General features: G+C 37.9%; 2 protein-coding genes across 8 annotated transcripts; one reads left to right on the top strand and one right to left on the bottom strand.

The window, feature by feature from the left end:
* The first annotated feature begins 277 nt into the window (after window positions 1-277).
* LOC109206271 (putative late blight resistance protein homolog R1A-3) lies at window positions 278-5,591 on the top strand. The gene is made up of 3 exons (XM_019369081.1): window positions 278-446; window positions 546-607; window positions 1,725-5,591. The coding sequence occupies exon 3, from the start codon at window positions 1,767-1,769 to the stop codon at window positions 5,259-5,261; it is 3,495 nt and encodes a 1,164-aa protein (XP_019224626.1). The 5' UTR covers window positions 278-446; window positions 546-607; window positions 1,725-1,766; the 3' UTR covers window positions 5,262-5,591.
* A 168-nt stretch (window positions 5,592-5,759) lies between these two features.
* LOC109206272 (serine/threonine-protein phosphatase 7 long form homolog) lies at window positions 5,760-11,962 on the bottom strand. Of its 7 annotated transcripts, none has more exons than XR_002064813.1 (7): window positions 11,787-11,962; window positions 9,322-10,111; window positions 9,047-9,241; window positions 8,530-8,964; window positions 7,112-7,925; window positions 6,812-7,016; window positions 5,760-6,713 (listed from the first exon to the last, which is right to left on the bottom strand). XR_002064813.1 is itself a non-coding variant. In XM_019369082.1 (6 exons), the coding sequence occupies exons 2-5, from the start codon at window positions 10,099-10,101 to the stop codon at window positions 7,155-7,157; spliced, it is 2,181 nt and encodes a 726-aa protein (XP_019224627.1). In that variant the 5' UTR covers window positions 10,102-10,111; window positions 11,787-11,962; the 3' UTR covers window positions 5,760-7,016; window positions 7,112-7,154. The 7 variants fall into 7 exon arrangements, 2 of the variants coding, with proteins under 2 accessions (XP_019224627.1, XP_019224629.1); XR_002064812.1 differs by having other exon boundaries at window positions 5,760-6,722; window positions 6,872-7,016; XR_002064811.1 differs by having other exon boundaries at window positions 6,872-7,016.
* Window positions 11,963-13,398: the final 1,436 nt, after the last annotated feature.

Genomic DNA, 13,398 nt, shown 5'->3' with positions numbered 1-13,398 from the left:
AATCTTGATATGATCAAGTATAGACAAACTGGTAATAATTAAGAGGTCAAGCATAGATAATTGATTTCTGCTATCAAGTTGCATCATTATTTATTATTCATTAACTGTAATTTGCTTATATGCAATATTTAGTGATGATAATGGCGCGTTCATGTTCTTAAATCTCAAAAGTCTTCTATGATTAGCAAGTCAATGGTTATTGAAAAAAGAAAAACCATTACATCTTGTAACATGGCCCACCAAGAATAAATATATAACAATTTATTAGTAAACAGAAACCACGTTGACTTGCTCTCACCAAGTACTCTTCAAATCTCTTGTTCATTCTTCTTTTTGGTAAACGCTCAGCAACAATATACTAAGCAGGAAACTTATGTGTAGAACAAATTGGTAATAAGGGTGTGAAGCCTACATCATTTCTTTCTGCTCTGTCAAAGTTACCAAAGGTAATAAACTTACTTAATTTCTTTTGCCATTTCTTTCTAATTTCATCTTCCCTTTTTGCTGGGTAATTCCTGCATCTGTTCTAACTTAACTTGCTGCAGGTCCATGATCATTCTTGCAGCTTTTTTATCATAATAAGAAGAAGAACACAACAATCATCCAGGTTTGCATTTCTTCAGTTTTAGTTCACAGCTTCTTTCTATTAGCTCATACTTTCTTTCTGATTAATAACAACTAGGAGTGTATCAGGGGCAAATTTAGGGGGGCAAAATCTGTTTTTTACCTCTATATATTATGTTGCGAATCTCCTTGACATAGCCCATAAGCATAGCTTAGTGGTCAAGGGGTTCAAAACCTTTGTAAGGTCATTGGTTCAATTCCCACTAGCTACAATTTTTTTTAACTTTTTTGAACCCCTAGCGGAAATCCTGCCTCGGCCACTGATTATGATTTTTCAATTGTGAGCACAGAGATTGAATCCTTATTGTCACAAAACATTCTGGTTTTCATGTAAATTTTTCCATCAAGATCCTATCTGAGAATGTTGTTTTCATGTATGTTTAATGTAGTTCCATTAGAATAAGCTGCTAAAGTCACGGTAGTTTTGAAAGATTCTTTCTTAGATCCAAGAGAGAAATTCTAGTGCTAGTCAAACCTTCCTATATAATGCATTCTTTGTTGGTCAATATATTTTTGTCACATTTAGTTCAGAAAGACTCATCATACATAGTAAGTGTAAATCCTTCTGAAATTCAACTAATTCCCATATTGTGCTTGCTATACATGGTTGTGATTAGATCTACCAATGCATCACTCAATTTATCAGATTCACTACTTTTTATGACTTGTGGAAACATCTCTAGTTCGTAGGAAATGCCTGTCTTCTGAGCAATTCTGTGATTTTTTTTCCTGATATCTTCCTGGTGACCTTTTTTCCTATTTGCCTAATTGTAATGTGTAGCACTACAGTATCCATTAGGACTTCAGATATAACTTATAGCTATATTGGTTCACAGCGTAAAGTAGGATCACTTTCTGTACAGGGAAAATGAAACTAAAATATTATACATAGTCCTGTTCCTAGTTCATGCACCAAAACAATGTAAAAGCAGAACTTATCCTCTTTTTTTCCCTTGAATAGAACTTAGTTATAATCAAGCATTACATGCTGATACAGTAGGAAAAATATCATAATCATAGAATAAATTTTTTATGTTAAGGTTGTAAATCTCATGTTTGGTCCTGGGAATGTGATTTTTTTTTAATCTCTTTACCTTCAGAGCTGTCTGCACCATTCTAAGGACAACTCCGCGAGATAACAAATGTCTGAAATAGAGAGGAGATTTCTTGATACATTTTTGTATTGGGCAACTCAAAAAGGGAGGATTAAGGATGGGAAGTTGCGAGGACATGGAATGCAAGTCGGAGATAGTATTTCAGGTCCAAGGGCAGACTTATCTTCTGCTGAAGTCAAACAAGGTTATGAGTTTCTCCTTTCACTGGATCCAGGAAGGTGGCCTTTACCAAATCTATGCAGTCCATTGTTTCAGAAGTTCATTGACTACATCCTTCAGAATGTGAAGGATCTTTTCAAAAACAAGAAAGAGTTGAACAAGTTTGACCTTCTAAAGAAAAAGCTTCTAGTCCTTGAAGAAAATCTAAAGTATCTCAAAACCTTCCTCGGTTTCATAAAAGATGCAAGCATTGAACTGGAGAAATCCAGAATTCTCTTTAATCATATGGAGGTTGTCACTCGGAATGCTGCTTACATCTGTTACCTATGTTATGTGGAAGAAATGGATGAAGACCTGGCATCTCACTTGAGGCTTAAGATCTCAAACGTTTTGCAAGTGATCAAGCCCACTGAGCCCCAAGTCGCGAAAATTTATACAGTGGCTCTAAGATGTTTGGTTATATCACAAAACCAATACAACCGGGATGTGATAAAATTTGTTGAAGATTCTGTTCACTTTCTCTTGAAGGACTATTCAAAGTTATTAAATAGTGAGGCATGTTCCTTGATGCTTCCTCCTATGAAGGACCAAGCCGAAAGCATTTTTCAAGCATCAAAGCAATTGCTAACTTTGCTTATTTATCCGCCTGAAGATCCATATGATGACGAGGGGAAATTGAGTGATATACTTACCCGCGTTGAAGGTCTTATTGCTGAGGTAGCTTCTGTTGCTTACTCTTTCTCTTTTGACAAAGCAGCAGAAGTTAACTCGGTATTCTCTGACTTATTGAAAAAGATTGAAGTTGTCATGAAAGACCTAAAAGACATGATTCTGAAAGCTCCACTGTCATCAAAATATAATTTCCCGAGGACAAATGGATTAGGCTTTATTGACTCCCTCTTATGCAATCTGAAAGAGCTGCTGCAAGATGGAAAGTGTGATTCTGCTGTCAAGGATCTTATTGCAGAAGCTCAGGAGGAGTTGTCTTTCTTAAGATCATTGTTGGGGAAATTTGTGAAGCAACAGCATGCTTTTGAGGAGGTGAAGAAACATGATCTTTGGACAAAAGTGATATCTCTAGCATACCAGGCAGAATGCATAATTGATTGCCTGGTTATGGGAGATTATCCTGTTTGGTATCAGCATTTGTTATGTAAGACCACAACAGAAATTAAGCTTGTCAATGATCAATTAGCAGAGTTCCATGTGCAAGAAGTTGAAGTCCTTATCGAACAAGAAGCACCAGATATTGTCCCACAAGAAGTTGAGATAACTCCAGGATTTGATGAGGTAGTGGTGGGTTTTGATGAAGAGGCAAAGTCACTTATAAAGCAGCTCGTTGGAGGACCAAAGGAATTAGATATTGTGTCTATTGTAGGGATGCCTGGTCTTGGAAAGACTACACTTGCAAAGAAAGTTTATCATGATGAAACCATAAGGCATCATTTCGACGTCTATGCTATGTGTTGTCTTTCCCAAACATATGACAGGAGAAAGTTGTTGCTGGAAATTTTGAATCAAGTCCGAGGTCCCAGTCAACAGAAAGAGAAAGATCCAGCAGTTGCTCTGCGAAGATTTTTAATGGGCAAGAGGTACATTGTCTACATTGATGATGTATGGAGCATTAACGCATGGGAAGACTTCCAGGGATGTTTTCCAGTTAATGAAAATGGAAGCAGGATCTTATTAACGAGCCGACTTAGTGATGTGGCTTCAGATATTAACCCTACTAGACCACCTCTTCAACTTCGTTTTCTTTCTGCACAAGAAAGTTGGGAACTCTTGCAAATTAAGTTATTCAATAAACCAACTTGCCCATCAGAACTATGTGAAGTTGGAGAAGAAATTGCAAGAGAGTGTCAAGGACTACCTCTCCTGGTGATTTTGGTAGCTGGTGTTTTGACAAAGAAAGAGAAAAACAAGGGAAGTTGGAGAAAAATTGCAGAAAGTATTAATTCAGATACTGACATTAGTGCCAAGTGCCTAGATATAATAGAATTGAGCTACAGGCACTTGCCAGATCACCTCAAGCCTTGCCTTCTCTACTTTGCATCATTTCGTGAGGATGAAGAAATTCCTATCTCAAACTTGGCGTGGTTGTGGAATATCGAGGGATTTGCTGCAAACACAGAGGCAAAGAGTGTAGAGCTTGTAGCAGAAAGTTTACTGAATGATCTCATAGGTAGAAGCTTGGTAATGGTTAACAAGAAAAGGTCCACCGGAGGAGTCAGATCATGTCACATCCATGATATGCTGCACGATTTTTGTGCAGCAAAAGCTAAGGAAGAGAAGTTTATGCAGATAACAAGTACTGAGAACAAAGATTTGACTAGTTCCTTTTATGAGCACCGGAGGCTGTGCATTCATCATAGCCTTTATTGGGCAGGGAGGATCGGAAACCTGCAAGTTCGTTCTGCATTCTTCAGACCCCCGAAATCTGGCTGCCAGGAATTTTTTGATCTTGAGAACTTTAAACTTCTAAGAGTTCTACAAATGGAATGTCCTGTGTCGGACAGTTCATTCCAGAGATCAAAAGAGCTTATTCTTTTGAAGTACTTAGGAATCAAAGGCTATGTGGAATCTATGCCAGCATGGATATCAAACCTTTCAAACCTTGAGGTTTTGCTTGTCATAACTGTAGGCAGTGGTACAATATTGCCAATGGCCATCTGGAATATGCCAAGGTTAAAACATGTGCATGTGCAACCTGTTGCATCTTTTGATGGACGCATTCCTCGCAAATCGGAAAACTTATGTTGCTTAGACACCTTGGCCACTGTGTCTCTCACTAATAAGCTAGCAGAAAACATGATAAAGAAGGCGACCAGACTGCGAAAGCTCAAGTGCCACTGTAAAGAGCCTCTGAAACTCAGATTAGATGCTCTTCCACTTGAAACACTTAGTGTGAATGGTAAGATCTTGAAATTCAGCATGCCCGAGACGCTGACAAAGCTAACTTTATCTGATGTTTTGTTGCCACAAACTGAAATGTCTAATATCGGGAGATTACCAAATTTAGTGGTTCTCAAGTTGGAGCATAGAGCATTTCAGGAAGGAAAATGGGAAATTAAAGATGAAGAGTTTCCGACCCTCAAGGTTCTTAAATTGAGGTCCCTCAAAATTACAGAATGGAGTGCCTCAGATGAGTCCTTGCAAAACCTCGAACGGCTTATGGTAGAAAGCTGCTTCCATCTTCAAGAAATCCCTTCTGCTATTGGAGAAATTTCAAGTATAAAGATGATTGAAGTGAAAGGGTGTGGTGAGTCTCTTGAGAAATCAGTCAGGCAAATTCAGGAAGAGCAAAAAGAAGAATATGACAAGGAGATCAAGGTCATTATTTATCACTTAGATTCATCAGCCTGACGAGCAAATAAAAAGCTGCAACCCTGGTTTAACAGGTAACCGACTGAAGCTTATTTGCATCATCTGAGAAGTGTTTCTTTGCTTTGCGGAGGAGAAAGGTTGTGATTGAATGATAGAGGAGATATGGATCTTCAGCATAGTCATGGATGATTTTAAGGAACCAGTGATTCTCTTTTTTCCTTTGTTTTTTTTTTTATGTACAATAACATATCCAGCTAGATGGAAGCTGGGAAAATTGAAGACATTTTCTTTTCCTATTTGTGTTTGTACTTGAAAATAATTTCTTTGGAAGGATCCATTGCATTGACATGTGAACATTATTTCTTTATAGTTTGTGAAGAAGTTACCTTTGTCACAGGAAACATGAGATAACTTCAGTGCACTAGCTGTTTTATGTAGGAAATGGATATCAAAAACTGTTGTGAATGGTTAAGTAAATGATAAAAAATGTCATGGCATCATAGGTTAGTAATAGCTAGCTCAAATAATGGCAAAATATAACCACAAGGAAAATGGGACATTGAAGATGTGTGAGGTCTGTTGAGCAACTGCTGGTTCTGGTTTCAAAGTACCTCTGCAAAACATGGAACAATTCTTGGAAGGTACTCTTAGTTGAGACTAGAAATTTGTGTCTGGCCTGCAAAGCCGAGAAAATTGATAAACATCCAAGATCAGAAAGCTAAGGTATAAATCCATGAGATGACATGTTAGCCAATACAGGAGATTGCAGATTTTGAGTTAGTGTTGGATATGTTGATTGCAAAACCAATTAATGTATCCAACAAAGAAACGCCTTGTAGAATGCTTTAACAGGTCAACTGGCTGCCTATTGAGAAGCTTTGTGGAATTTACCATGATAACATAAACTCATATGCAATACAAGGAACATGCTAGGATAGATTTCCACCACCTCTTATTCCTTACACTGCCTCCCGCTTTGTTCCAGCACTTCAGCATATAAATAGTGGACTCTGGCATGACTCGTTTCCGACCAAACATGCTCAAGAAAATCTGCCACAGTTGACCAGTCACTTCGCAACGTAAGACAAATGACTGTCATTTTCAGCACACTCCTGACATAAAAAGCATCTTGAACTTAATAGTATTCCCCTTCTTTGCAGGTTTTCATGAGTAAGGCATGCTCTCCGTGCTACCAACCAAGAGAAACATCTCACTTTAACAGCAGTCCTGGCTTTCCAACTATTCTTTCAAGGCCATCTTGTGTCTTGTTGTCCAGTAGCAGTTAATGCATTATATGTTGATTTAAGTGTGAAACACTTTCTGCCATTACCTTTCCATATCATGGAATCTCCAGCGTCAGTTGTGCCCTTGAACATGTCCAGCGCCTTGAAGAACTCAGTAATTCTATCCACCTCCCGATCATTCAGCACTCGCCTAAAAGGTATATTCCAGCCTTGTAAGCTCCAATCTTCAATAAAAGCATCTGGTATCCTGCACAAACTGAATAGATCTGAGAAAACTTCTTTTAGAGGGCCATGTAAAGCAATCTGTTTCACTATTTAAGCCAAAAATTGGTATCGCCTATTAACTTTAAACCCACTCAACACAGCATGGAATAAAACAAATGTGCAAGCTTTATTCATGCTAACTTGGGAAATCCATGGGTAGATAATGTACAAGTCTTCCTCCAATATTTGAGCATATAAACGAAGGGTGCAGGTGGTAGATATCCCCTCTAGGAAGTCACTTCCTTTCATGCATATAACTTCATCCCGAAGTTTGACTTTGTGTATACTGCAAAAAGCGAAACTTAAGTTAGATTTTTAGAACCCCAATAACCACTCTATCTAGCAGTGTTAGTATACAAATTCATGAGAAATTAGGAGCACCTAGTTGCTAGGGTGCTTTAGGGTTTATAGCAACGTAGCGGCACTATAGGGTGTGCAGGATTTTGTCGCCGGGTGCATCTACATTGTTATTAACACGACGTTTATAAAATCTCGCTCGCCCTCTTCCTCGGGTTGGAATTGCTTGCTCCATAGGCTTATCATCCACAGAACCAATAGTTGTAACACAAGAGGCCTCTAAAGTCATCTGGCTAGGGGTATTATCATAGTTAACCTGTCGATCAGGACGGGCAGGGGAGTGGTGTATGTCGTCATCATCAAACCCGTCTCCAAAATTATTCATATCAAACTGCTGAGAGGGTGGGATCTGATAAAGTACAAGTTGAATGTCAACATTATGCAATTCAGAACCATCCCCATCCCCATCCCCATCCCCAAAATGTGTTGAACTAGATGCCATATCAAAACGGGGCTCTGCAAACTGTGATGAATCCATACCAAGCTCAGCTTCAACATTTAAATTTCCATCACCCTTAACAGAACCACCTGCACCACGATCACGCTCCAAATCCGAATTTGTATTAGACATTTCAGACCTTTCTTCAACATTAGTTGCTGCTATCGCACGTCTCTTTTTGCGTCTCCCTGCCCTTCCACGTTTATGTGGATTAACAGCATGATCAACTACAGGCTGCTCAACTGGAACATACATTGGCTGAACACGAAGCCTCTGAGCCTCGATTGCTGCTGTCAAACCATCACTGCACATCTCCATGACTTTCCTTCCTGCAACCTCCATTGATGGTTGTTGTCGCAATTCAATACCATATTGATATATCATATGCAACTGACGTGCCTGGAATTGCAAAATCGAGGATCATTATTTTTCTAATACAAAGTAATAAAACCACAGCTGACATGATAGTTAACTAGCTCATCAACCTTTTCCTCCTGTATTTTTGACAGAAAATAAGGCCCACAAATACACCGAAAAAGTTAAGGTATAAATGATGTGAAACTATAAAGAGCAGTAATAATTCAACCGAAGTGTCTTCCAAGAGACATGCTATCAGCAGCTATCCAAAAGTTACACATGCCAGAAATTATACTGAGATGGAGAAAAACAATCAAAAAGCAAAAGTTTGCTGGGCATAAGGCTGAAAAAGGTAGAGATGTATTCCAGGATACAATGAAAACCAACTTTTGAACAATTTCAGATATCTATCAATATATACACCTAGAGAATAGGTTCAAAAATTATAATATATCACCGGTGCACACTATACAATATATCAAATGAACTAATTAGCTGGCTTTTCTGACATAAGAATGAATTCCATAGAAAATGATACAAACAACAACAACAACATACCCAGTATTATCCCACACTGTGGGGTCCCACAGAAAATGATACATTATATAAAAAATGCGATTAACTTATCTTAATGCAAAGTACATACCATAACCTCCGCCACTGGTGCAAGGGATGCATACCCTTTTGGAAATCGGATACTGGGATTTCCGATAATCTGTCGAGTAATCCGACGATACCAGACAAGGTAATCATCATCATATGCAACGGGTCCATCTGCTAGCCGGGCTTCACAAACTCGGTTAGCACGATCATTCCAGACAAGTATGGGCCTCGCATGTTCTCTAGCCCAATCCGTGTTTTGTCGGCCACGACGATCATGCATGTCGTGATTGTCTGCAAAATTGCAGGAAACAGGTATGACTTGACCCATTCCGAATTGTCTGAGGACCCTGTTGGGCTGATGCATCTCCAACACGTCCCAACATAGGAGCGGCACCACAGCACGCCAAAAGTACTCTCCTGATCGGCAATACTCGGGAAGATTCTCCATCACATCTGGAGTATACGGCTCCCAAACAAACTGTTGGGAAAATAACAAACTATGAGCCATAAAAAGAATATAACACTTGCTGCAAAACATATATAGAGCTGATAAGTTATACATGTTCATCAACGAGGTTATCTAGCTGGTCCCGAAACAATGGCAACACGTATTGCGTCGTATGTGTCCAACTAAGATGAACGTTCCATTTACATGCGTGTGGTGGACCAGGGAGATCATTCGAAAATGTAATAGCACCCTCTCTTGCCTGACGTCTGTCTGGATGAACCATCTTCAGTCTCTCCCATGCCCATACCTAAGTATATCAAAAATAAATAATAAAATTAATTTTATATTAAAATAAAAATATAAATAATCATATAAATAAATACATGCCTGTAGAAGTGGTATGAAGCCACATAACTCATTGTTTTTTGGCCGGGTAGCTCTACACAATGCACGGTACAAGCACGCCAACACAGCACTACCCCAACTATACATACCAATCTGCGTGATGTCATCGAGCAGCGTCAAGTACATTAACTTAACCTTGTTTCCTGATGTGTCAGGAAACAGTATACCCCCGATCATCCATAACATATAGCACCTAGCCCTCTGATGTACAACTACCTCATCTGCATCATCATCTAGCAAAGGCAGTTGCTCCATGTATGTAGCTAGTGCACTAATCTCAAGCCTACTACCAAATAAACAATCACTATGTGGTCTAAAACCAAGCAACGCGTCGCACATATCCTGCCACTCTTCGGTCTTTCTTGTACTATCAATGCCCAATACTGGCCTTCCCTCTACTGGCAATCCATACAAAATAGCTACATCCTGTAGCGTAATAGTGGCTTCCCCAACTCTTAGGTGAAAAGTATGCGTCTCCGGACGCCATCTCTCAACAAGAGAAGTAATAAAAGCATGGTCTAATTGTATACGTCCTACTCGATAGACCCCGTAAAATCCTGCATCAATTAATATTTGCAGGACACGTCGATGAATTGGACGATCATGAACCAAATTCCAAAAATTACCATCTGATCGTCTACATAAAATAGGCTTTTCCACCTCACCATTCCATACGTCCTTCGACCTGTGATGGTTTTGTCTTGTCAGTACGCTATGGTCTAACGGCCCAGGATGTAGCTGTGTCAACCTCTGATCCTCCATGTGACTGAACCTATATATATATATATATATATAATAAATCGCGTTAGGTTACTTTTCAAACATGCATCAATAAATCAATAAAGTTATACTGATAAATCATGTCGACCAACGAACCATCAGTCAATGACCAATAGACATACACCAAAACCTACCATGATCTACTCTATATAAAGGGAACAACATCCTCATTTGTTCAAAGTTCAAACTACCCATCCCTCTCATTCAAATTAATTGAGTTTCTTGATAAAAATTTAACCATGCCAAAAAAACATTTTTTCATTGCACAATTTAGCAAAAAAACATAAGGGAGAAGGTAGCTCGAGGAACCCTCAAGGAAGGAGTGAAATTTAAACACAATTGAGCCTTATCTCGAACCTAACATGCTTGGTTGCTATTTGGACAGTGTCGGTGATAAATGGTATGATAACCTTTGCTTTTTTTCAGAACCAACCAATATCTTTCAATCAACCCCTCGGAATCACGGGTTATATTATAGAGGGTGAGGTACACTCTTGGAAACCTGAAGGGATACGTATATGCCTATATGGGGAGAAACTCTGAAGTGAGTTGAGTTATACTCTAAGCGGTGCGCCTAGGAAGTGTTATGTCGATGGAACAGTTTTCCAGTTCTGCAAGCTATATCACCCACATAGCAGTAATTCAACTTTTGTCTAAAGGAATTCTTGAAATGGAAAAGTCAGTTTCATGCATTGGAAGACATTAAGCTTTGGAAAGGAGATGAAGAAGAGTATTGCGGTCTCTTGGAGAATGAAAAATTGCACTGCATCAAGGACTTCCAAAGCATTTTCCAGAAACATTAGATTATTATTCAACTATTGGGGAGCCATATTGCTGTCAGAATAAGCGAGCAATTATCTCGATGATAGACAAGAGATTAGAGAGCTTGAGGAGAACCTTGAACTTAATTATGACGATTATGGTTGGGGTCGAAATCCACCATAAGAAGAAGAGGAGGAAAAGGAGGAAGAGGAAGAAGACGAAATGTAAGTGGTGCCTGATAGTGAAAAGGATTATTAGCATATTGTACTACAATTATGATGTGGTTCCTTAAGCTATTATCTTGTTTCTTTAAATTTCCGTACTTGTTATGAATAAAATTTGTAGCCTTTGCAAATTATCATGCTACACTCTACGAACATTTTCAAAAATCAAAACAGCCAGCAATTCTCCAAAAACTAACTATTTAATTCATTTATCTTTGATAGGTTTTTGATAAGTTAAACACTAACAGAATTTCTTCAGCAGATTCGATTTTTTTTTAAAAAAACAAACTTACATTCTCTCAATACATCTAAATATGCATTTTATCAGGAAAAGTATTGGTTTTTTAAATAATTAAAAAAAAAACAAGCAGATGAAGGGAAATTGAGCAAGCATTAGTCCGAGATAAGTACAAAAACTCATAACTGACATATATACTTAGGTTTCAGAAGATTCAAGGCATTTCTCAACAACTATGTGCTACTAAAATTATCCCCATATCTTTGATTACAAACTCAAAACCATACAATCTGAACCACAATGCAAACTCGACACCACTAATTTACACCACAAAAACAGTAAATACTACTACATAAAAACTCAACAGCATGCAATTCAGAATTAGATAGGAACAAAATTGGAAGGGCGAATTGGCACTGTTAGGGCTTTTATCTTGGACGAACCTGAAGCCTCGAGAATACAGGTACGTACTTTTGCTGAAGAAGAAGTCAGAGGGCGTGAAGCCTGGCAATGAAGTTCCGTTCGTCGGAAGGGGCCGGCGGATGGTTTCAGAAAGCAGACCAAGCGGGAGGAGCACTTTATTTCTAAATATCTAATACCTCGTATAAATTTTATACGATTTGGTCTTTTTTCTTTTTCTTTGTATGTTGAATGTTAAATTGGGGAAATGGCAAAAAAATAGGGGTGTTCATGGTTCTGTTTGGATCGGTTTTTCCCTTAAAAGAAACCAAACCAAGTAAGTCGGTTTTTCAAATATTAGAACCAAACCAAATCAATTAAGTCGGTTTTTTTCTCGATCCGGTTTATGTCGATTTTTGTCAGTTTTTCGGTTTTTTCGGTTATTTGTCGGTTTTTTCTTAAATATAAGACATACACTATCAAACACATATTCCGGCGACCACATTTTCAACGTAACACTATCAAATCAATTGCCTTTTGAGAAATCTATTATTTACCAAGATATATTGATGATAATTGAATCGAATAGAAATGAATAATTTAAGGACTCAATTAAAAATATATTATTTTTAACACGAAATGGATTCTTACACTTAACAAAAGAAAACTACCAATCAAACTAGAATGTAAAGGTAAAGAACTATACTAAAAGTGCAAACTATTAACATTTACCATTAAATTTTTGAAATTTTGTATAAAAATATACATATATATAGGTGTAATAATAAATTTGAAATAGCTACTCCTATAGTCGGTTTGGTTCGGGTTTTTTTCGATTTTTTTTATTAAAACCAAAACCAAACCAAATTTGATTAGTTTTTAAAATTCAAAACCAAAACCAAACCAAACCAAAAAGTATCGGTTTTTTTGGTTGGTTTGATTTTCGGTTTGGTTCGATTTTTCAGATTTTTATGAACACCCCTAGCCAAAAACACTAGAATAAACAGACAATTTTCGGTGTTATCTAACAGCTTGTTTGGATGGTTGTTACCCATTGTACTGTATTGTATTGTTATCTCAAAACAATATTTGTTTTGATTGTTTATTTAAAATTGGTTATATCGTATATGTTAAATTTATTGTTCCGGAACAACCAAAAGCCCCATTTTATGAAACAACCGATTTGGTGTGTGATCGCTGCCAACTCCATACTACTATAAAGTAGGAAGAGAGGGTCGCAATAGCTTTTACCCGATTTGAGGGTCGGGATCGAATTCCTCAGAGAGCTAGAAATTGGAGCTGGGTATCTATCTAGACTAGAGTCGTGTCATTGTTCTAAATGTCACTTCCAACATTTTTGGGTTTTTCAATTATAAACTACTATTATCAAACTACTAATTGAGACTAGATTATGCTACAAGATAATTTCTAAAGGTGTATCTAATGGGAAGAAAGGCACTAGGGTCGTGGTATCACCTAGGTGGCTAATTGACGGGTAGATGTTACTAAAGTTCGATTGACATAATTGGGGCTTATGCTATAACCGTTGCACAATTTTACCCACTCTCACACCTCTCGGTAGAAAGAGTGATTTTGTCCAATTGACTCTCTCGAGACCAAATGGGTAGGCAAATTAGATCAAGCAACTAGGGTTCA

The sequence above is a fragment of the Nicotiana attenuata genome, unplaced genomic scaffold (assembly GCF_001879085.1).
Source record: "Nicotiana attenuata strain UT unplaced genomic scaffold, NIATTr2, whole genome shotgun sequence".
NCBI classification, from domain to species: Eukaryota; Viridiplantae; Streptophyta; class Magnoliopsida; order Solanales; family Solanaceae; genus Nicotiana; species Nicotiana attenuata.
Note: the sequence above shows the minus strand (reverse complement) of the source record. Positions and strands in the feature narration are given on the sequence as shown.

What these genes read in the sequence shown, in the direction of transcription:
- LOC109206272 (XM_019369082.1), bottom strand. Translation starts at nt 10,101, where the DNA reads ATGGAGGATCAGAGGTTGACACAGCTACATCCTGGGCCGTTAGACCAT. An exon ending in ATAACCTCGTTGATGAACAT is followed by an intron (nt 8,965 to 9,046) that starts GTATAACTTATC and finishes TTTTCCCAACAG; the next exon opens with TTTGTTTGGGAGCCGTATAC. An exon ending in CACCAGTGGCGGAGGTTATG is followed by an intron (nt 7,926 to 8,529) that starts GTATGTACTTTG and finishes TTGCAATTCCAG; the next exon opens with GCACGTCAGTTGCATATGAT.
- LOC109206271 (XM_019369081.1), top strand. Translation starts at nt 1,767, where the DNA reads ATGTCTGAAATAGAGAGGAGATTTCTTGATACATTTTTGTATTGGGCA.